We start from the raw sequence: 24,087 nt of genomic DNA, 5'->3' as shown, positions 1-24,087 counted from the left end.
TTGAGAAATTGGGTAGATTTGGTCTCTCTGGATGAATTGGCCCTGTCAGTTACATACTGATTTTTTTAGCAAAATCTCTTCTTAATTTGCATTTTTTCCATTTTTATTTTTTGGTGAACATATATTACATAATAATTAACCAAAACGCTATTTATCATCCCATAAAATAGATCTTCCAGTTTTTCTAGAGCAGGACATTACACCTGACATCTCGTCAAATATATAAACAGTACTATGTCATAAAATTCAATAATGTCAGGTTTTCCACTGCTATTAATCACCCCCTTTCGTGAGTTGCTGATAATAAAATAACATTTTTTGATAAGAAACCATTGTTTTTGTTCAATCACAAACAATCACTGACATCCCCAATCTCTTACATTTTAATATTTCAACTGGGATTTCAGTTTATTCTTTTTCAACGTGCCCACAGTAGTTAATTTATAAGTTTCCAGCATTTTGATCACTAAGGGGATGGATGTGAAGCAGTTATAAGTAATATTTCTATTACTACCATATACAGGTTGCATAGTTCTTTGATAAAATACATAACAGAAGGTAAGGTTTTCAGTGTACATACCTTGCCCAAATAGGGTATGTCATTGATAAGGTATTTTGTTTTAACATTACAAAGCATGAATATCTTAATACCATATTTATTTGGTTTTGGCAGAAAATGCATTTTAAACAGACAACAACCTCTAAAGCCAAGCAATTGCTCATCAACTGTTTATTACGTTCCAGGTACATAATTACTTTTACATAAAATAATAAATTCATACATATTTCCCTTATATGGTTGAATTTATCATTCTATTTTCTTTCTTCCCGTGTATCTTTTAAATCAAAAGTTAAACAACTCAGTAAAAAATCAAACCTATTTATGCTCATCACTGAAATATAGCAAGAACCACTGAAAGATGCATCAAACAACTCTTGGATGACTGTTTTTGTGAGCTGCTATAAGAACTAATACCCCAATAAGTGCTTTTATTTAGATTATGATAGTTATTTTTTATAGTGGCATCCTTTGTTTTAAATGCAGCAGGTTTTATTAAAATTGTTTTATTAGTGAATTTTGTGATTTTTTCTAACATTGAATCTATTATAAATAATAAGAATGCTTCTAAATGAGTTTCTAATTGTGCTGCTTTGTTAACCGGTTTATGGGTTAAGTGAGTAATGTTTCTTGCAGTTGTTCTTGTTCACACATTCTTTTTACCCTGTAATGACTATTTGTGACCATTTTTCCCTTTCAAATTGGTTTTTGAAGGAAAAACAATATTGCTGTGTGATGAAACATGTTGAAAAATAGATTGATCATCAATGGTTTCATCACTTTCAATATAGTCTGGGTCAGCATCACTATCATCGGCTTCTGAATTTGTTTCACGTAAAGCTACATCATCACAATCTTCAATATCATTTTCATCATCATTTTCACTTAGAATAATGTCGTTATCAGACAAACAACCTCTATCAAGTTCAGATAAAAAATTCTGAATTTCAAAACTATTGTTTAGCAAATCGTTCATACTTTTTAAAAAATACAACATAATATATTTCAAAATGATATAGAACAAATATTTATATTATAAATTAAGAAAAACAATATTATATACCTTCTGTACAGTTTAAAAAATGATACTACACTACTAGTTTAAAAATCTGTATATTTTCAACTCTGAGCGGATAGAAAATACTATGTTTCATCTGTGAGACTAGAGTAAACTCAGTGACAAAAAAGAGGTATAGTTTAGTTATCGCTTTGTAGTCAAGGCCAATACTGATGGAATGTTTTGAAAGGAAGCTACTAGGGAGGTAGAGTAATAAATCTCATCCCTTCCAAACAAAATGAAAGCTATTTATGATTCTAGGGAATGGTCAATCTGAGACTGTGTACAAGACTACACTTCATTTACATTCATACACATCATCCTCATTCATTTTCTCAAGTAATACCTTATGGTGGTTCCAGATGCTAAACAAAAAAAGGGAAACAGAGAAAATGAACACTTTACTACTGTTGTGTCAAACAGAATATTCTGAATGAATTTTTAAATACAGACATTATAAAATATTACCTACAACTTTATAATGATGCACTATAATTCAAAATGGCATTCCAGTTAATGTGTTTGGAAGCATTCCTGTAACTAGTTATTTATCTATGTTTTCATGTATGTACACACATGTGTTATTTTATTTTATTATCTCCCAAATACCATATCAACAGATCTAATAAAAATAATTAAAGATGGGTTTAAAAATTCATCATATGAGAATTTTATTTTAAAAATATTTATAAAATAATGATAAAATTAAAAGTAAAGTATTTTAAAACTAATAACTAATAATACATAGAGTAAAAGAAATCAGTCAACAGCCAGCCATTCAAATTGAGGAAAACAAATTAAAGCTATAGTTCAGAATTTACTTATACAGCAATAACAGAAAAATATCCACCATTAGATACTAATGGATAATAATGAACTAACTTTTTGGCATGTAAAAAATGCGATGCTCAATCAAAATTCAAACCAGTCAAGGCAATTTCAAATAAATACGGTTTTCAGACCAAAGAAACTAAATTCTAGATGTAGTTAAACTTTGGATAGGTAGCTGCATGCTATTGTGATTTTTTTTGGTTTATGATAAACATGCAAATTTCAGTGCAAATATACATAATGTAATGAGAAAATAAAAAAATCATTAGTTTTATAGTGCAATTAAAAAATAACTACTAAACAGGAGGAAAAATTTATTTCACTTAAATTCTTTACCTTTAAATGAAAAAAAAGACTTGTTTCAAAACAACCAGCACCAGGGCACACATATGGACTTGAAACTAAAACACGAAGTGCTTTTAAGGCTTGTTCAACTAACAGCTAAATGATTAGAAAAAAACATCTATTACTAATGAGATAAAACATTCATATCGTACAGTATATGCATAAAACATTAATGAAAATACGCTACAATACAAAATGTACATAAAAGCTATATAAAAGATTAAAGCGTAATAAAAGATTTAATTTTCAGATAATCATTTATACTACAAGGAAAATTTTTACTAGCACCAATTTAAGGATGAATATTAAAATAAAAAGTAATCAAAAATTACATATGTAATGTTAAAAACTTTTCTGAAGACATTTATGTTTATTTTATTTAGTTAGATAAAAATTGTTTATGTTATAAAATGTAATTTTAAAGTTATTAATTTCATAACCGTTAATAAATGTATACTAGCAACAAAGTAAAATAATACGACATATTCAAAATCTTGAAATAAAAAATTATAAAACTCGTGCACAACAACAGAGCTGCATTAAAAACAACAATTAAGTCATAACTGTTAAAATACATAAATAAAATAAATCTAATCAATATATTATTAAAAATCTAAATGACCTAATAAAACAAATAAATCTTGATAAAAAAAATTTATGTTATAATACTAGTGGTAAAAATGCAATTATCTGTACTAAAATTTAAAACTTACAAAATCTACCTAGGAAGATAAAAAAAAATTAAATACAAAAAGATAGTTAAAAAGTAAATATTAAAAAATTTGAAACTAAAACTGGCAAACAAATATAATGAAAAATGATATGAAATGAAATGTTTTGAAAACCATCATGTATGTTTAAGAATTGAATGAATCAATTAAAAATATAAATGTTTAGGATCAGACTTTCTAACTTTTCTCCAAAATAACAGCATTAACAAAAGTGAAATTCAGCCTTCACAAGGTGCACCTGGATATATCCAACACAAATAAGAGAAATTTGTCTGGAGAACTGAGTATAAACAAACTCCACAACTTCATCTATCACCCAGTTAGTCATACCCCAGTATCGCTTTACTAGATCACATCTACAGTTTTAACTCAGAACCTAGTCCCACCCCAGGTGACCCCTTTAACAGTCAACCATGAAAGGTCTTTTAAGGAATACTCCAACAGCTGAAGCAAGTAACAACAGAATTCAGAAAAGGCAGCACTCAGATAAGGTGGGCTGCCACTTATAAGATAATATGCGATCTGATAAAAAAAAATCTAATCGTGAAACATAAAATTCTCATCATGGGACTGCAGGAAATAAAAAACACTGACCAGGACACCATGGAATCTCAAGGATATAACACTACAAAGTATACCAGAGAAGAGAGTGATGAAAAGTGTCCTACAGTTTTGAACAGGCTATTTGGTCAGTTTCAAAATAATAAACTCCATTCAAGAATTTAAGTCACAATTCCAGAGAATCTCGACTAACCCTAAAAGTATCTAATAAAATCTGCACAATTACTCATGCCCCCACTAATAATAAGAACAAATCTCCAAAAAGTCCATAAAGAAACAGAAAAGTTCTGGGACCTACTCAACCAGACCTGAAATAACATCCCCATATTTCAAGAGGAATCCCAAAAGCTCAAAACCTGGTAATACCCCCACCCCACTAAAGGAGAATGGGAAATATATCATATCTTCATGGACAAGCAACAACACCACTACAATACAAAAATCTTCCTCCGAGTAGATACAGGCTCAGATCTCTACGTAGTCAAAATTAAAATGAAATTCACTTCCCAAAGGAAGCAATAAACCCAAGCCCCTAAAAGAAAAATAGATCCTACCCAACTAATCACGAATGAAAATTACCAAAAAGCCATTGAAAAATAACAATCATGGATAAACTGAAAGACCTGGTCAACAACCTTAAACAAATCACAGAAAAATTGGCCCCAATAAAAAACCCTGTAAAACCATTTATGGTGGAACAGCAAATGCGACAAAACATGGAGAAAAGACATCAATGCATGGCTATTACACTAATCCCAAAAATCAGAAACATCCTCCCAAAATCTAGCAGAACAAAGAAAAGGAACCACTGAACCCTAAAAAAAAAATAAAAAGACAACACCATAAAGACAGACTGAAGTGAATGAAAGAAGAATTCAACAAAACGCAGTTAAAAGACTACAACAGAACCTTCAATAAACAACTCCAAAAATACAAACCCCCCAACCCTGCTAATGAAGGATAAAAACCATAATCCAGTCTATAACAATAAAGACAACACAGAAATCCTGGCTAAATATTTAAAACCCTAAGTTGTGAAGAACCAACAGAATAAATTTATTGTGTCCTCTCACAATAAAAGAAGTCTATCAAGCACTGGGTGAAATGAATAATTACAAAGCAGTAGGAGAAGATCAGACCTTTGTAGAAATCTGGAAACATGCAGGAAGACTAGCTAAAATAACCCTACATCAATAGATTGTCAATATCTGTATTAAAGTACAATCAAAACACTGGATGACAGCCCTCATCCACCCACTAGATAAAAAAGCAGACAAAACAGATCCTTACAACTACAGGGGGAGTCTTACTACTAGAAACAACATACACAATTCTTTCAAGACTTATCCTCAACAGGACGGGTACAACTCGAGAAAGAACTAGGAGAATAACATGGAGGTTTCAGACCCTGAAGAAGCTATCCAGACCAGATTATGAGTCTCAAGCTAATAATGGATTACAAAAGAAAAAGAAGCACAGACCTAGTGATAAATAATGTTTGTAGACTTCAAGAAAGCATAGAACTGCATCCACAGAGAATCCCTACCAAAAATTCTAAGACACCACAGATTACATCCCAAATTAATAAACATGATAAACATTATCACAAACACCAAGTCAAAAGTGAAATTCAGAGGCAAACTCTCAGAACCATTTGAGATCCAAACAGGACACGCCAAGGCAATAGATTATCACTGCTACTATTCAACTCTGGAAATAGTAATGTGGGAATAGATCAAAAAACGCTTCCCAAAAATAATAATAGGCCAAAAATCAAAACAAACTGTCTTGGTTTCGCAGACTTGGCACTGCTAGCAAATGACATCAACAAAGCCAAAACACAGATATTAGAAATTCAAAACATTACAAATAGAATTGGCCTCAAAATAGCATTCAAAAAGACATAAATTATGCCCCAAAACCAACACAATTAAAAGAAGTGAACATAAATGATAATAAAGTCAAAATAGTAACCCAATTTAAATACCTCAGAGAAATAATAACAAACAACGTACATGAAAAAACCTCAATCCAAACAAGAAGAAACAAATTAGCTAAAGCACAAAAATTAACCTGGTACATCTACAGTAAAAAGTATATCCATAAAAAATGTCTCTCACCTACGTGATAAGGAATAAATTTTCCTACAAACATAATAGAAAATGCTATAATTATATTTCACTAAACTAATACTGAAATAAATCTAGATAAGAAACAGCTAATTTTTATATTTTATTCCTACTAATTTTTGTAATATTTTCCAATATATTCTAATTGCTAAGAAAACATAAATCCTAATATTTTCTAGACTTATTTCTAAACATTATTCATAAAATTTAGGAAACCTGACTATTTTTAAATAAATAAATTTCATTTCTTTTTACATCTTCTAGACATCCTCCTTCTCAAAATTTCTACATCTCTACTTAATAAAAATATTCATTAAAAATCTTTATTGTAATGGTCATTTAATAACCAGAAAATTAACAAAAATATGACTAACAGTTGCAGCAGTTCTAATGTATTTATTAATATAATATGAAGGCTATTATATAAATAGATTTACTTTATAAATTAGCACAATTACCGATCTTTATAAGTTCATAACCAAAATTGTATGTCTAGTCCTAAACCTAAGCACATTTTATGAATTTATTTTGAAATAAAAGTAAAAAATGGCGCATATTAATGTTAGAAAAAAATGTATGGTAAATTTAAAAACAATAACACAAGCTACATAACTAACATAGCTTAAACACAGCTGCATAATTAAAAAGTGACAGTTCACAGTAGCACAATAACATTAAAATAACACTAAGCCTGACATCTTGGAACACTTCAAAATGGTTTTTGACCACACATTCACTCTGTAGCAAAAACCTGACGCAATGATTTCTACTTTTTCACTAAACTGAATAACTCATAGAAGAGGTTTAGTTTGTGAGAACAAATAGCTGAAGGCAGTAATTCATATCTAATCAGACTGATTGTAGATGAATACTAAATGAGAGAAGAGAAAAAAATGACTAAGGTTAATCTCAGGAACGGTGCAGCGGACATAAATATAAATTAATCTTGTATGAGTAATATCTCATTAGTTTTGGCTGAATCATTCTGTCCCTCCCAAGTGCAAGTGCAATTATTTCTTTATGTATATAACAATGTACTGTAAACTATCACTTGTCTGGCACCATGACATGCCTATGACAAGTAATTAAAAATTTTGCTGAGTCTTTTTTGATGTTTAATAATGCATAATTTTATAATCCTTCACAAAATTATTCAGTTCAATGAAAGAAAGTATTTCAATCTACATTAACATGTTACTCTGTACAGTAGAGTACAGTTTTATACTTCATTTTTATAACAGTTTTATTCAGTGTTATTTTCGTTACTTTTAATTTACCCATGTTTTTGTGCCAATCAGGTTTTAACGACTGATTCTGCTATAAAACATAAACCAGGAAACCCCTTAATTAGCTCTAAAAAAAAAAATAATAAAAAAAATATTATTTCATAACGTAGGGAATATTTAAGAGAAATTAAATGATTTCATGAAGAGGGTAAGACAATTTATTATTAAGATGAAACTTGGGTTAATGTGGAACAAGTACCAGAAAAGATATGGTTTGATAAAGAAATAGAGCGCAAAATATGCTTTTATAAAAGATTTGTCAACTGGAGGTAACCAAAACCCTGGGTGAAAAAGCTATTACTGTGTTACTAATTAAATGATTAATAGTAACGCACATTAGAAGAGTTAATGGGTATTTTAGATCTTCCCAAGAGTAACACAATGAAATGAATGGTAACAATTTTATGCAGTGGCTTAAAAAAATTGTCAAAATTGCTGCTAAAGGATCATTAAAATAACGGATGAGCCATACCATGCCTGAAAACTGAAAAAATTTAAAACTGCTGAAACTCCAAAAATCAAAAAACTGCTGAATGATTAAAGCTGCATACACCAAAGTATAACACTTAAAAATAGTAAAATCAATTACATAAACATATATTCATTATCAAGTAGATGAAATCATAAAATCAAAAAATTGTGTCATGTTGCATCTACCTCCATATCATTGCAATCTTAACCCACTAGAATTGTTGATACGGGCACAAATCAAAAGCTACAATGGAAGCAATAACACAACATTAAGTGAAGTGATGGAAAAAAATTTTGATAGAAGGTGTTAGAGTAGATGCAAATGCTCAGAAAAATTGCATTCAACATGTAATTAAAGAAGAAAAAGAGCATGGGAAGCAAGCAGACAGTTTGTGTGAAAATATTATTGATGATATAATGATAAATTTCAGAAATGATGACACTAGTATTCTAATTTTTTAATTTGGACATCATATTAGAAATATTCTAAATTTAACTAAGCTGTTATTTCAACATAAATAATTAAAAAATGAATGTATAAATAATGAAAGATAAGATAAAAAATTGTCAAAGTAAATTAATAAAAACAGTATTTTACAATAAAATATTCATGCATTTACACTTTAAATAAATAAACTTACCTTGATCTGTTGTGAACCACACAAGCTTGAACTGTTAAATATTAAAGTCACAACACTGGCTAAATGACATTCCATTAATAAATAGAGTTTAGTATTAATTTCAAAAACATTCACTTTTTTAATAACACCAATCATGTTAGTTAAATCAGCCAAAATAAGTTTATTAATATCAGATATAGGACAGGAGCCAGAAATGTCTTTAAATGAATTTGCTAAATCAGTTCCCATCCTTTCTAAAACTATAACCGATTTCCTTCTAAGATATAATACAATCTCTTTATGTACAACCTTCTGACAAGCAATTAAAGTAACACCTAACTCAACCGATCTTTTTACAATTTCAAAAATCTTTTTTAATTTATCATCTTGTAAATAATAATTAGCATCACATTTTGACTTCTCGTCTGTTAACATTGTTGTAAAGAGAAGTGTCTTCATTTCAGTATTATGTTTCATTTTTTTCTCTACAAGATGATAAATCCAACTATCACTACCATCCACAAGCTGGTAAACAATTCCAGGACAAAATTTTAACTCTTCTTTACCAGTGAAAACCTGAACTATAACTTTTCCTGTAGTCATGTTTTCAGTATCAAGAGTAAATAAAAATGCTTTAATAATTTGAACACATAATTCTTGCATAAAATCATGTGACAAAAATAAATGACATTTTGATTGAAGAACTGATCTAACTAGCGGTGTTAAGTCATTTATACTATTAAAACTTAGACGAATTTTCAATTTATCAGAATCAAAAATTTTATTAAAGCAGTCATTCATAAAACTTATCAATGAAATGCTTTGTTTTGCTGTTATTTTCCCATTGTACTGTAAAGATAAGAAATGTTCCACAAAAGAAGACACAATTAAACCCACATATAATCCATAATCAATTTGACCTTTAACTATCTGAGCGATAAACTGAACAATTGGACTATCAAACTGATCATAATGCTGAAGAATTAATGATGATGAAGAAGTCAGTTGAATATATCCACCGCCAGAGACTAGAATTTTTAAATTTCCATTTGGTCCCACGCTAGATTTTAACATGTTTTTGAACTCTTTCAATATAGAAATAAATAAGGGATCTTTCATAGGAATCATGATGATATTATCAGCAGATCTGGCAGAGCTCACAGAAAACATTCTAAAACAAAAATTAAAAATATTACTGCCAAACCATCAGGAGTCACAGAAAAAATTTTATAATAAAAATTTTCATGGTGCAGCATCAAGCAATGTGTACTTTTTAGTGAATGTAGAATAGTGCAATACAAATATTTTATCCACCCACCTAAAAAGTTTAAAATATCAACAATTTGAAAAGAATACACAAGAAACAGCTTCAAGAAATCAGTTTTTACAAAGATCTTATGCTCAAAATAACATAATATACTCCAGTCAAAAAATAAATAAAATACTGGCACCACTGACTTTTAGATGCAGCTTTAATAAAGCACTTCAAGAGACCAGATATCTGGATCTACATCCACATCATCTATTTACTCATTCTAATTCTTAACTTCCTTTAGTAATTTCAACCACTACACTAGAGAGAGACTACAGTCCTCAGAAAAATACTGAATTAACTAATCATGGGTGGCTTAACATTCATTCGACATTAATCTTTTTAAAAGATTAAACCACAAATTTATTTAAAATTTGTTTCAAAAACCTTATCTCACCCTCAAAAAAGTGTACTTAATTTTCACATAGTTTTCTTTTAATGCCAAAGCATGCTCTCTAATCAACAACTATCATGTTCATTAGTCTACAGCAAGTGCAGACATGCAAAAAAAAACTAAGATAATTTGGTGCAGAGGTTAATACACTTTGCTTCTACTCAGGTGGTCTCACGTTCAATTGCCAGCAAGGGTTGAAAACTCTTATGAGTAGAAATTAAAATACATCCAGCATCATTAAAATCCAAGACTTATTTTAAATAGTCAAACAATGGAAAAATTAAATTCTTAAAGCAGTGCAGTAATTTCAGCTTAAAAAACTATTTCCTGACAAAAATATTTTGTAACATTACATCGTTAGTCTCATCATTTTTTATACAAAAAATGATTTTATTACTATTTCTAATCTAAGTTTTACTTAGACTAGAAAGAATATGACCATTTTTTCTCAGAAATATGCTTGTGTGTGTGTGTGACTTGTGTATTATAATTGCTATGAGGGTTACGGATTTGTTTATTATTTACAAAAATAGCTTATTATATTAGCAGCATATCGATGCTAATATTACAAAATATCAGTAAATATGAAACACATAACGATTTGTAATGAATAACAGTATACAGTAAAAATTGTTTTTTGTCAATCTGAGTAGTCTTTTAAGTGGTGGGAATTTTTATAAAACGTAGTTTTCTGAATCTACTTTCACTTATACTAACATATGTGATTTATTACACGGGTTTTTCATCATATTTTGCTCAATTTTCAACCAATTTGCCTGAAAGTATTATTTTTAAAATCAGCAAACTATGTTTCATAAAGACAAAAAAAAATTTCATTAATAAAAAACGCGGTAGAAATGCGCAAAAAAAAATCCTGCAATTAAATTATCGTAATTTCTGTAGTTTCAATTTTTTTGTTGTTACAGGCATAAAAAATATCCAATTGTAACGGGTTTTTTTTTGTCAGAATCTGTTAAATCTCTTTAATAAACTGTAATTTTTTGAAATTTTTTTCACAAGAGGGTAGCATAAGAATATGAAGGGAGGCAATCAGATACAAACATATTTTCACGGAGCGCTAATCAAACGCGGATCATTGTGATGAGAAAAGGTTAAATTATTGAAATGAAACATTACTTAATTGAATCTAGATCATTCCAAAAAATTGTTTATAAAAACATTCAGACACATTGATATGATACAAAAGTTTTATTACATCATCTAAAAATAAATTACAATCTGTCTAAAGAGTGAAGACAAAAGCTAAGTGAAGAAACTAAAGAAAAAACTAGAAGACCAGAGAAAATTTTGTAAAAAATTATGAAGAGAAAAGGAAAACCTATGAAAATAAAGGAAGATGACCTGAACAAAGTATGAAATTTCCACATTACCATAAAGCTTACATAAATGACTAAAAACAAATTCCACACAAAAAACTTCTGTTACAGTTAATACCAATATTAAAAATTTTTTTTTTTTTACTTTTTTATTAATTGAATATTCTTTTTTATTAATGTATTATTATTATTATTTCTAAAAGACAGATGTAGTATACCAAAGAGGTATCCATGTCATATCTCTTCAGCGCATGTATTGATGTATTGGAGATTGTATTACAATGTTACTTGAGCTGTAGATTAACAGTTTTAAGTAAAAAAGAGTACATATTTTAATTATTAAAGCATTTCCATTCAACTTATATTTACTTTTGAAAACCATTAATTTACAAAGCTTGAAAAAAACAAAAAATTATTCAATAGTTTAAAAGATGTTTAAATAGAAATACTATTAAAAAATATACAGGTCTTATGAATAATAAAAAGTAAACTAATTTTAAAATTTAAACAAATTTTGTTTAAAATTGTTTGTTTAAAAGTAAATTCAAAATTGAATGCACAAAATAATCTTAACTTCCTGTTATTAAAGAAATAATCACAACTAACAACAGAATATTTAGAGATACACAAAAAAAAAGTAGTATGGGCATTTGTAGATTCCTGTTTCCAACAAGTGTAAGTTAATTATCATAGCATAAACTCGGCATTTAATAAATTAAAAATTAAAGATCATAATGCAACCAAAAACTATTCACAAAGCATTTAAAAAACATTTTCACTTTTTTATAATACTTACACAATTACTAACAAAAATGCATACACACACAGTGAGAGGGGGGAAGAGAGGAAAAGAGAGAGAGTTTTATTGTTTCGATTTTTCTGGGCAAAAAATGCTTTTATGTTATCATCCAGGAATGATATATTTGTTTTAGATAAATGGGCGTTAAACTGACAAATAAAAACTAAAACCCAGCAACATAAAAATATCTTACAACAGAAAAGCTTGTCGTATGTTAAAAGCAAAATAAAAACCATAGTGGATACAACATTAAAAACGTAACTTAAAAGAATAAAAATTACAATCTGGCATAAGCCAAACAATATACACAGTAAACAATAAATAATAAAATACTTGAATCATGATGCATGACCTTTATGAATGCTGTGCCAATGCCACATAACAGATACAACCCACAAGGATGTAGTGCACCGTTAGTTGGCAGTCACAGCAAGCACAAAAAGGGGCATCCATTTGCACCCTTAAAAGAGGGGCATTGTTTGCTCATGATATCCATTCATGAGCCTAGTATGCCCTATTTGCAAACAGTAAATATAATAGCCTCCTTTCAACAGTTATTTCTGCATGAGGAGCTCCAAGGTGACACAGTCACCTTGGATGAAGTTTATTGTTGACAGTAGCAACCCATTCGTTTTTCTATTCACTGTGAACTACCCTCTACAGTAAACAGACAAGATCATTAGAAGCAATCTAATTTACCAATTAGATTGGTAAAAGTAAGCTGAAAACAACCTCTTTCACCGCACTATCTGCATGCTCATTGAAATTTTGGCTCTGGATCCAGCAGAAGCTCAAAGTTGTATTACGTCTAGTCATTTGCAAAATACACCCTGAATTTCATAGACAACAGGTTGTCTGGAGTACACATCACTAATCGCCTGTAAGGCACTCATGGAATCTATGCAAACAAGTACATATAAAAATGTTGGACTAATTATACTTAAGGCCTTAGGCCTTATTAATAGGAAACAGTTCCGCAATGAAAATGCTGTTAATGTTGAGGAGCCAAACATGTATTCTCCACTGCAAACAATAAAAGCACACCCAACAGAATTAACATTTTTACAGCCATCTTTATAGACCATATCATCAGGGTTCAAGCTATTTATAATATTACAAAATTTGTTTCGCAAAAAACTGGATCTGTATTCTTTTTATTATACTGACAAAGATCAAAGCAGTAATTAACAAGAGAAGGCGACCAAGAGGGGTAATAACATGGGGCAACAGTAAGGACCAGTGGTAATTGTATATTTACAGTTGAGCTCTGATGCCCAGCAGAGCAGTAGATTTAGACTGTTCCTGGTAACAATTAACATGCTGGTTGGGGAATACACATCAAAGGTTGGATGATTTGGTTGCAATTTAATGTAAGCCAAATAAGAGTATATCATTTGCTTCCCTCTAATATAAAGACATAGCTCACTACTGTCTACAAATAAACTTACCACAAAGCTCGACCAAAACACACCTGTTACAAGACAGATGAATGAATGATGGAATGCATCAAGCAGCTTTAGAGCAGTGACCCATACCAGAAAATAAGTAATGCAACTATAGTCCAAGCGAGAATGGATCAGAGCTCAGCAGAAGTGCAACATGCATACATGATTGGCTCCCAAACAGGTAACAGATAGAACTCACAGAATATAACGCAGATATCCTTACCAAAAATCTCTACAGTGGTACAAAATCTATACAATCTGTACAATGTTTAACCTTATGCATACCGAAACCTAATTTAATAAAAGCTATATAAAAGAAATTTAATGTTGACACCACATGACTTCCTTGTACGCCTATTAAATTACGTATACACATTTTTTACTGTACATCATTTAAATTTATTTCATTTGAAAGTAAGATGCGATCCTCTAATTCTTTAATAAAATTGACAGTTACACAATTGCATTGTGGTGGACACCACATACATTGCATCACATTTTTTTATGGTGTCTATATCAGCATTTTATATTAGTTTATGTATTAATTTTGTTTCACGGTGCTAAAGTAGATATCTGGTGTAAGTGAGAATGTGTTGGATCAATAACCAGGCAAACATCAGTTCGAATTATACTTCATATACATTTTTTTTTTCACTTTTTTTTAATTTAAATATATTGATTTATTAATAATTATTAACCTCTGATAGTAAAACTTTTTGAATTAAAATGAAAAGTACATAAAATTTTATTTCAGTCATATCTTCTGATTTATGTTCATATTTTTTTTTATTATTTATTGTTACATTTTTTTTACAATAAGAGGTTAATAAATTGTTAATAAATCAATATATTTAAATTAAAAAAAAAGAAGAAAAAAATTAAAAAATATATGTATATGAAGTTGGATTTGAACCAATATGCCTTCCCCTTCATCCGAATACTTCATTAATTAAAATTTGATTTGGCTAAAACCTTGGAACCAATGAAAATAAGTACCACCTTATGATATATTCTTGAAAAGCACTCAATGAGGGCTTATTACTGCAGTTAAGAAAAAGTAAAAAATCCAAATGTTTTGGATACATACGTACATACAGATGTCATGACGAAACTAGTCAAAATAGATTCAGGGATGGTCAAAATGGATATTTCCATTGAAATCTGAAAACCAACATTTTCTGCGATTGCAGTACTTCCTTTACTTCAAACAAGAAAGTAAAAAACATGGAATACAAAAAAAAAAAACAAAATACTCCTACATAAGTTTTCCAATACTTCTAAGCATCACATAAAAAAAAAATATACAGCTATATATATTTGTACAAATAAAACTTACTGAGATCTCCCACACTGTGTTGACTAATCACTTAGTATATGTAAAATATATTTTTAAAATATCTCACTGCAAAAGACTGAACACATTACATTTTATATATTACAGACGAGTTTAATAATTACATTTTTCTATAGAGGCAGATTTAACTGGTTTTACTGAACTAGACATTTTGAGTAATGATCAAAGAGTTTTGAACTATAAGTGAAATGAACATACCATAATACCACACCTGAAAATGTTGAATATTAACAAACAAATTGGCTGCTGCTGCTACTGCTATGAGATAGTACAAAACACATTAACAAAATCTGTAATCTATTAATACAATAATATGTCTATAATGTTTATAGGTTTATGGAAAAATATTACTTTAAATTAAAAATAAACACTAAAAATATATTTTTAAGTCAAAATTACCTGGCACTGTAAAATACAATATATTTATTTACAAAAATCAAAACTAACAGAAAAATTAATTATTAATATTAACTATCTAATTATTTTCCATCCTCTTTGTCACTGCCAAATAAGCTTCCTTTGACGTACTCATAAAACTGAAATCAAACAAAGAAAAATTAATTTAAAGACTAAACTAATCTATAAAATAAATAAAAATCTAATATTACAATATGTTATTTCAACAGTGATGAGAAACAGACACAAAGAATTAATAAAAAATAATAAAAATTACTAACAGTAAAAATGACTGATAGAAAATAACAACTGATAGTTGTATATTAAAATTTCATAAGACAGTATAACATAGCATAATAGATAATAACAGTCTAAAGAAAAAGAAAATTACCTACTAATTTGACTTCAAATAAAATGAATAATACAATACTAGGATAAGTATAGTTCAATTAGACAATCACCACCGATAGTAGCAAAGAAATCGTACCAGACTGTAAATTCATCTAAAAAAGAGGTAAATATAAAAAATATTACCTTTAAATATAAGAATATTTTTGAGGTATTATTTCTTCAAAATATGGGCAGATTTAAATATAAGGACAGAAGAGTTATTTAAAATATAGGCAAGAATTAGATAACAGTTATAAGAGGAGGAAATGAAGAGAGATAAGTTTAAATTCAGGAACTAGAAAAAGAGAAGAATGTAATCTATCCTCATTACTTTTCAACATAGACAGATACATAAGTAGTTAAAAAAGTGAAAGATAAATTTAAGAATGAAGTAAATAAAGCTAAAACAAATATAATGAAGTTTAATAGAAAGATTGAGTATTCTTAAGAGTATTCTCTTAAGAACAGGCAGAGAGAAGTCTGTGGCAGAATCTTGCAAAGAGGCAAAGCAGTATATTAAGACGAGGCTCATATATTAAAACATCCAAGTTTGGTTAATTTATAGGCTTACCATATTTTTTTGGGTCCAACCCAGGACATATTTTTGAAATTACTTAAAAGTCTTAACAGTTTACTTAACATTAAACTTTATTTATTCAACTGTATTTTTCACTAGACATGATTTTTTCAGAAATTGTTTGTTTTAATTACATCATAAAATTCACAAGAAAGTTCTGAATTAATTTTAATATTTAGCAGATGTTTAACAGTAGATAATAAAGTCTACCCCTTTCTGCAGACCAAATGTTCCCCATAATTGAAAACCTCTTTCAACTGGAGCAGATATCCCAGGCAAAGAAATCACAAACTGAACCATTTTAGAAATATTGCAACATGAAATATCAGTCTTTTGAAACACTTTAAAAATTGCTTTCCACTTCCCTTCAATAGTATCTGGTACTTTTTCAGAACTTGAACCACAACCTACCCTTTGTTTTTGAGTTACCTGGTTCAACAATGTACGTTCATCAAATATTTATGGAATCTTTATAATTTCATTTCAACGAGAGCTTATGTCATGCCGATTGCATGACATAAGATGAAGTCATGCCGATTGCCTGGTCTAAATCAGACCAAGCAAACTCAGTTTGTAAATTTATCCAATGAAACTTACTAACTTTATCAAAACTGGTTCTCCACAACTCTAAGTATTGGATACTAGAATTATAAAAATTGTCTACGCTTGAGAAGAAATTTTGTTCCTGAACACCATTATTTTCTTTTAGAATGCATAGCAATTCTTTGGCAGAAGATGGTATAAATGTGGTTTTTCTTTCCTGAAGTTGACAAATTAATTCAGAATATGTCTGAAATGCTTATGTTGCTGTGATAGAATTAGCTTTCAATTTTAGAACTTATTATTAAATAACTGTAGAGAATCATATAAAAATTTCACAAACAATTCACTTTCTAGATTTTCAAAAAATCAAATAATAATTTCGGGCATTTGTCACAAGATAAGAAGTATGATTTTAGGCCATACTTTTTATTACTTTTATGCAATCTGTTTCCACAAATTCACAGTACTCTTTAAGTTTCGTTACTCTTAATGTAAAAATGTGAAAGCATATATTTATACATTTTTATAACAATAACTTCTATGTCTAGGGATAGAGAATCACATGCTGTTTGTACTGAATTGTGTACAATGTGGACAATCAATTCCTAAAATAGGTCTATCTAAATCACTTGAACTTTTCTGAACACATTTTTCCTTTCTCCTCACACTACCAACATTACTATAAGTGTTAGCAGTATAACAAACTTTTCTTCAACTTTGTATTTTTTCACACGCTGCAAAAGATACAAAGTCAAAATTTGAGCAGTTTCATCTGACACTTTATCAAAATTTAAAAGTTTAACTTGAATTCCCTCCTCCAGAATGAAATATCTTACAATCGGAACAAGTTTTATTTCACTTCTGTTCAAGTTATCCATCGTTATTGTTGCATAATTAATGTTTTCCAAAGAATGCAACACATTATCAAAATGTAAATGGCGAAATAACGTTAACAATAATTGCTTCGGTCTTGGTTCTAGCAGATGAAAATTTTGTGTCATATACCTTTTTAACCAATTCAGATGTGCAATCTGTTTTTTTGAAACTGAGTTCGTGTCTAGCAGTGTGGTATGAAAATGTAGCTTCTTTAGCAGCACACTCCAGATCACTATTATTGTTATTCCCATCTTTAGCTTTAAAAAAATCTCTATGTTTGCTGAAGCAGTAGCATTAATAGGACTGCTATGTTTAGCTGTTTTCACTTGATCTTCAATATTATCCTTTCCTTTAAGCGCAACAGAAAATTCTCCAGTACATAGCGTGTGCAATAAACATGTTCACTCTTACTGTCATTACACAATTTCAAAAATTTGTGTTCCTGTTGCAGGTTAACATTAAACACACATTTTTTTTGCCCATTGCTAAGCGATGAGACAAAAAACAAAAATGATCAAAAATGTGTTAACGACTTACTTCATACACAAAAACAACATAAACACATTACCCCTGCTGTGTTGCCAAATGACTAAGTAAAAAGTTGTGGCAAGACCGATAGCCATGTCAACGCCTGCTCCAAGGTCGGCTGAGAGATGCACCGCCATAAGAGAATGTTTAAAAACACGATATCAAATGTGTAAATCTAAAATTTAGAAACCTTCTTGCCAGTCAAAAAATTTTCAAACCCTGGACATTTTTGCAACCCTGGACAGCACTAAAAAACCCGGACTGTCCAGGCTAATCCCGGGCATACGGTAAGCCTATTAATTAAGTGACACAGGAATGTTTTTATGCAGAAAGTAAGGTGCTTTTCAAGAAGATGCCCACCCCGATTAGGCGATCTGTAGTTAGTCGGTTAGTTGCTAGATGGCGCCAATGAAAGACTATCACTATTGCTTAACTTAAGTAAAGATAAACTTGATTTCAGAATACTTAAATAGGACGTACTTATTTAGTACGTCCTGAATATCGCTATAGCTTAGCTAATAAAGATAAACTCTTGCTTTAATAATAACAAATTCCATTGCTTAGCTAATAAAGATAAATTTGATACCTGAATAACTAAATAGGATGTAAAATTATAAATATAATCTAACCTTAACCTACACTAACCTTAACGCTAGCGAGCTAACCTTACTTAACTAGTGAGCGAAGCGAGCATAGGTTAAGTTTGGTTAGATTATATTTATAATTTTATCTATTTATTTTGTTATTTCAATACAGCCTTTCAGTGCCACCATCTAACAACTAACTACAGATTCGCATTATTGGTGCTGGGCATCTTCTTGAAAAGTATCAAAAGTAAAAACTGTAAAATAGACTGTAATAAATAAGAAATTCAACAGAGGATTCTGATTGTAATAAAATGTTGACATATTGGGGATAAAATATTGACATAGAAAAGGAATGAAAAATAGCATTAATCCATTTTTTTATCAAAAAAATAAAATCATTTAAATTAAAATCACAATTAATATGCCCTTCCCTCCTTCAATTTTCAAATTAGAGCCAATCATCTAACTACTGTGATATACATAAAATGAATTTGTAAATAAGTAAATTTACCTAAGGTTACAGTTGATAATATTTTTACAATTCATATAAATGCTAAAAAACTTTATACATTGTAAATGATTTATATAAATTTAAATAAATTAATCTTACAATTAAATTTTATAATTTAAATTAATGGTAAGTGATTAGAGATTAACAATTTAAAAACTGTTAAGCCAAGTTGAAAAGTTAATGTGGAGATTACTTAAATATGTTGTGCAACTACTGTGACACTGTCTATGAATTATTAGTCATGGATATAGACTGTAATATGCCCCTAAAAATTCATTTCTTTGATCCAACACCTGGATTTCTTTCCGGACAATCTCAGATGAGTACGAGGAATGCTTCCACAATCAAATTTCAAGTCATGGAAAATAGGTACCAGCAACAGTGGAGTGTAAGAATGCCGATAGAATATTGTTAGATGCTAAAAATCGATGTTCCAGACAAACACAAAAGGAAAAGAACACTTTGGGCAAGTTGAATTGTGCCCTGTAAGCATGTAAATTTTTGCATTTCTTTCAAAATTTATAAGCGACATATAAAAAAAGCCCATTTAATTATTTTAATTCAGTATGAAAAGTTCTATTAGGATCACATTTTGTTTCTTGTGCTACAAAAAAGTTTAATTTTGTTCCTTAATAAATAGGTAACCTTATTTTTGTAGGTTTGTCTTAAAAAATGTTATTCAGTAATTTTTCACGGGATAAAAATTACACCTTCACTAATTTTCTTTATCCGAGATTAACAATATTTCACTAATTCTAGCCTAATTCCCAGGTGGAAAGATTAAAAATGAGTAAAGTTAACATTACTACCTGCTGCACTGATACATAAAAAGCACAATCATTATAATCAACAAATAAATTTTTATTATAAAGGTTTTGTATATAACGTTACACAAAATTGAAGATATACCAAATCAATCGGATAAAAAATTCAAACAATTTTAGTACTATGGGTTAAAAAAATTATTCTCGAATTCGTTAGTACACTTACTATTAAAGGTGGCATTGGTTTAACTTCATTTTCTTTCCCAGGCATTTTAAGCTTTGACCAACCCCAATGAATAAATATTATCCCAGGAATAAAGACAATAAATGGCAAGTTGTTTGTGATAGTTTCCAAAATTTTCTTCTTATCCATCCTGTAGTATTAAAAACACAAAATACACATTTAATAACAGCTTAAGCAATAACATATTTCGTAAGAAACAAATACACTTTTAATTTACATAGCTCCTTCAACTATTCCAACTGCTATACAATCGTGAAATTCCATTTCAGAAAAGTTAATACTCAACATTCGGCAAATTCAAAAACAAAATTCTACCATTGAATTGACTAAACGCTACAAAAATAAAAGTTTCATTACCTGCAACAACAATAACTTAATAAAACATAAACTTTAAAATTTTATTTTATAAAAACTTGCTATCTACAATATAATCTCACACGAAAACAACCGTTTAACTAATACAGCCAAGCAGTGCGAAGATTCAGTGTGACAGTCGTCGACTGAAGAATCGATTTCTAAAATTTGATTCTGCAATACGTAGACCAATGAAAATCCGTTGTCCAAACTGTATACGAATTTGATCGATAAAATTTCATCTTGAATGAATAGTTCTTATCGAATACGTTTCATTTACCGTAAATCTCAGAAATTTGTAAGCAATTGAAGGCAATACTTTTTGAAAACCTCATCTCTGTATATTCACTTACTTTTTTGCATTTGAGCTTAGTATGGTGGTACTTAAACTCATTTTTATCATTGAGTAACCTTATTTTTACTGTCTAACTCAAATGTTCCTTATTTTACTTCAGTTATCGGGAAAAAGGGAATTGGGTGCATTTTATTTACTCAACTGGCTATAAAATGTCAGCAATGTGTGTATGGTATAAATAAAAGCTTTATTCTCAATTATTTAACTTATATTCAATTTACCAGAAGAAAGTATGAAAGGTAATGGAAATAATAGCCATTCATACATCTTATAGGTTGTACCAATGCAATTTTTTTTAGTGTTTTAGTTTCTTTACTGGATTTTTTTATGGCGGAGTACCAGATCAATTCAAATGTTGAATATCAGTATACTTTTCTGCTAACACTGATAGTAGATTAGCAAACAAGAAGTGAGTTACACCTATCCACATTCTGAATTTTTTTCCCTCTCTCTTCTTTGGTGGTCTTCAAAGAACTATATACTCTTTTTGTGGCCCATGACTTCATTCTTATCTTTAGCTCCAACATTGTATAGTAGCAGTCACAAATCTCTATACACTGGACTAGTCCAGTTTTTGAAAATGTTTTTTTCATAAATATACAAATGGTGATGATTTCTTTCAGGCTTCAGCAATTATGATAACAATCTTCTAATGTTTCAGCCATAAAGATTTACAGATAGACCCATTTGCTTATCACGTTCATGATAGGAGTGCTCGCTTTCTGCAAGTCATAATGATTACTTCAAAACACTGTTTTGAATGTAATGGGGATATCTAATGTTATGAAATTATATTTTTACATAGTTAAAAAATGTATCCTATGGATAAAAAATTTATCCTATGGGATCCAAGAAATTAAAATTTGAAATGATCAGTTGTAGATATAACCTCATCAGAACCTTATTGTTCATAAAGTCTTTTTGAAATGTAATGATTCATTATTTGATAAGAATAACGTAAGTATTAATCATTTAAAATGAAAATTGCCTCTTATAACACATCATTACTGGTAATTTCACTATTTGTCATTTTTGTTTAAATTCTTAAATTTTTGTTGATATAAGTTTTGACTATTGTAAATTTTTCAATACTACTGACCCTTCTCATTCTTGAAAAATATACTTTAATGCAGATTTTCAAAGAAATAACTAAAATATACGTATATCTAAAGAAATAGTAATATAATGATGGCCTGTTATACAAAGAACAATAAATAAAAGAGAAGCGGCCTTATTTCAGCAACAGCTGAAATTGAATATAAAACTAATGTCAAAAACTAGATATTAAAATTTTATTACCCCTTTCAATATGTTAGACTTAACCTTTATTTTATTTATGTATATTATGGTTTTTTTTTTTTTTTTTAGTTACATACACCAATTTAATCTTTTATCTCTTTAATGCGAGAAAGTAACAATAAATCTAACATAACTGCCCCCTTCAACCAGTTCTCTCTCTTTTTCTGTTTAACCTTTGGAACCACTGTAAGGTATTTCTTCAGATAATGATATGTATGAATGTAAATGAAGTATAGTCTTGTATAGTCTCAGGTCGACCATTCCTGAGATGTGTGGTTAATTGAAACCCAACCATCAAAGAACACCAGTACCCATGATCTAGTATTCAAATTCGATTAAAATAAACTGTCTTCACTAGGATTTGAACCTTAGAACATTCAACTTCAGATTCAGCTGACTTGCGATGACGAGTTAGCCACTAGACCAGCCTACTGGGCTCCCTTTCAACCAATTAAATTTTTTTTTTTTTTAAATTTATATTTTCAATATAATTTACTTTATATTATGGTTTGATTTTTAGTTATAAATCTCAAAATAATTAAGAACAACCATAAATAAATTGTTGTAATTTTGATCGCATATTCTATGGCATCAGAAATTAATTACAGTTTTGCACAAAATTCTTCAGGCTTGGAATATATTAGTTATTTGTTGATTTTGTACTGACTCCTTCAAGGCACATAGAATGTAACTTGTAATACATTGCTTTAAAAATGCATCTTGCAATACACTAATATAATTAAAGTTTTTTATCTTAAGAAAGTTCTGTAAGAATTATGAAAATCCCCCTATTCAACAAACAAGTCTGCATACAAACTAAAAATATTATATTGCTCTTCAAACCCTATAATAGTTCTGCGTTTTATACAGAATTTTCTGGACTCAAACACCAGTTAGCCATAGCAAATTACACTTGCCACAAAATTAATCTTATTTATTAAAAAATACATTAGTAAGACTGAATATATAAATAAAACAATAAAAAAAACTTGATAATATACATGTATGTTTATACAATTACAATGTAAAGTGGAAACTAAATAAAACATGGTGATGAAGTCATTCCGATCGGTTAGTATTGCATTAAATCAGTATTTGCTCTAAGTAACTCCAATTCTAATATCCCATCAAGTTGCCAATCTCCATGGCAAAGTGGTAGCATCTAAGCCTTTCATCCGGAGGTCTAAGGTTCAAATCCCGGTCAGGCATAGCATTTTTCATACACTAAGAAATTCCATTTCCATATCCTACAGACAACTTCAAGCTGATATGGCAAAATCACAAAGCAAAAAAAATCTATTCTTTTGATTTCATTCTTTTTAATAAAAGCTTTGTAACTTTTATAACAATCATTATTTCCTTCTAAATGTTTAAACCATCACAAACCCAAAATATTTGGATTTATGTGGCAAATATCCACATAATAAAAGTA

General features: G+C 29.3%; 1 protein-coding gene across 3 annotated transcripts in view; it reads right to left on the bottom strand.

The window, feature by feature from the left end:
* The window catches only part of LOC142324884 (molecular chaperone MKKS-like), a 268,322-nt gene extending 247,175 nt beyond the window's left edge, over positions 1 to 21,147 (bottom strand). Inside the window, exons 1-5 of one of the 3 annotated variants that reach the window (XM_075365966.1) lie at positions 21,005 to 21,147; positions 20,630 to 20,777; positions 15,631 to 15,767; positions 8,612 to 9,761; positions 2,784 to 2,888 (exon numbers count right to left, since the gene is read on the bottom strand). In XM_075365966.1, coding sequence (XP_075222081.1) covers positions 2,784 to 2,888; positions 8,612 to 9,760 — 1,254 coding nt within the window. In that variant the 5' untranslated portion in view covers position 9,761; positions 15,631 to 15,767; positions 20,630 to 20,777; positions 21,005 to 21,147. The remainder of the gene's footprint in view (positions 1 to 2,783; positions 2,889 to 8,611; positions 9,762 to 15,630; positions 15,768 to 20,629; positions 20,778 to 21,004) is intronic. The other 2 variants (XM_075365967.1, XR_012756419.1) reach the window with 2 other exon arrangements.
* Between the last annotated feature and the right edge of the window lie 2,940 nt (positions 21,148 to 24,087).

Source organism: Lycorma delicatula, chromosome 5 (genome assembly GCF_047948215.1).
Source record: "Lycorma delicatula isolate Av1 chromosome 5, ASM4794821v1, whole genome shotgun sequence".
NCBI classification, from domain to species: domain Eukaryota; kingdom Metazoa; phylum Arthropoda; class Insecta; order Hemiptera; family Fulgoridae; genus Lycorma; species Lycorma delicatula.
The sequence above is the reverse complement of the archived record's forward strand: the minus strand, read 5'-3'. Positions and strand labels throughout refer to the sequence as shown.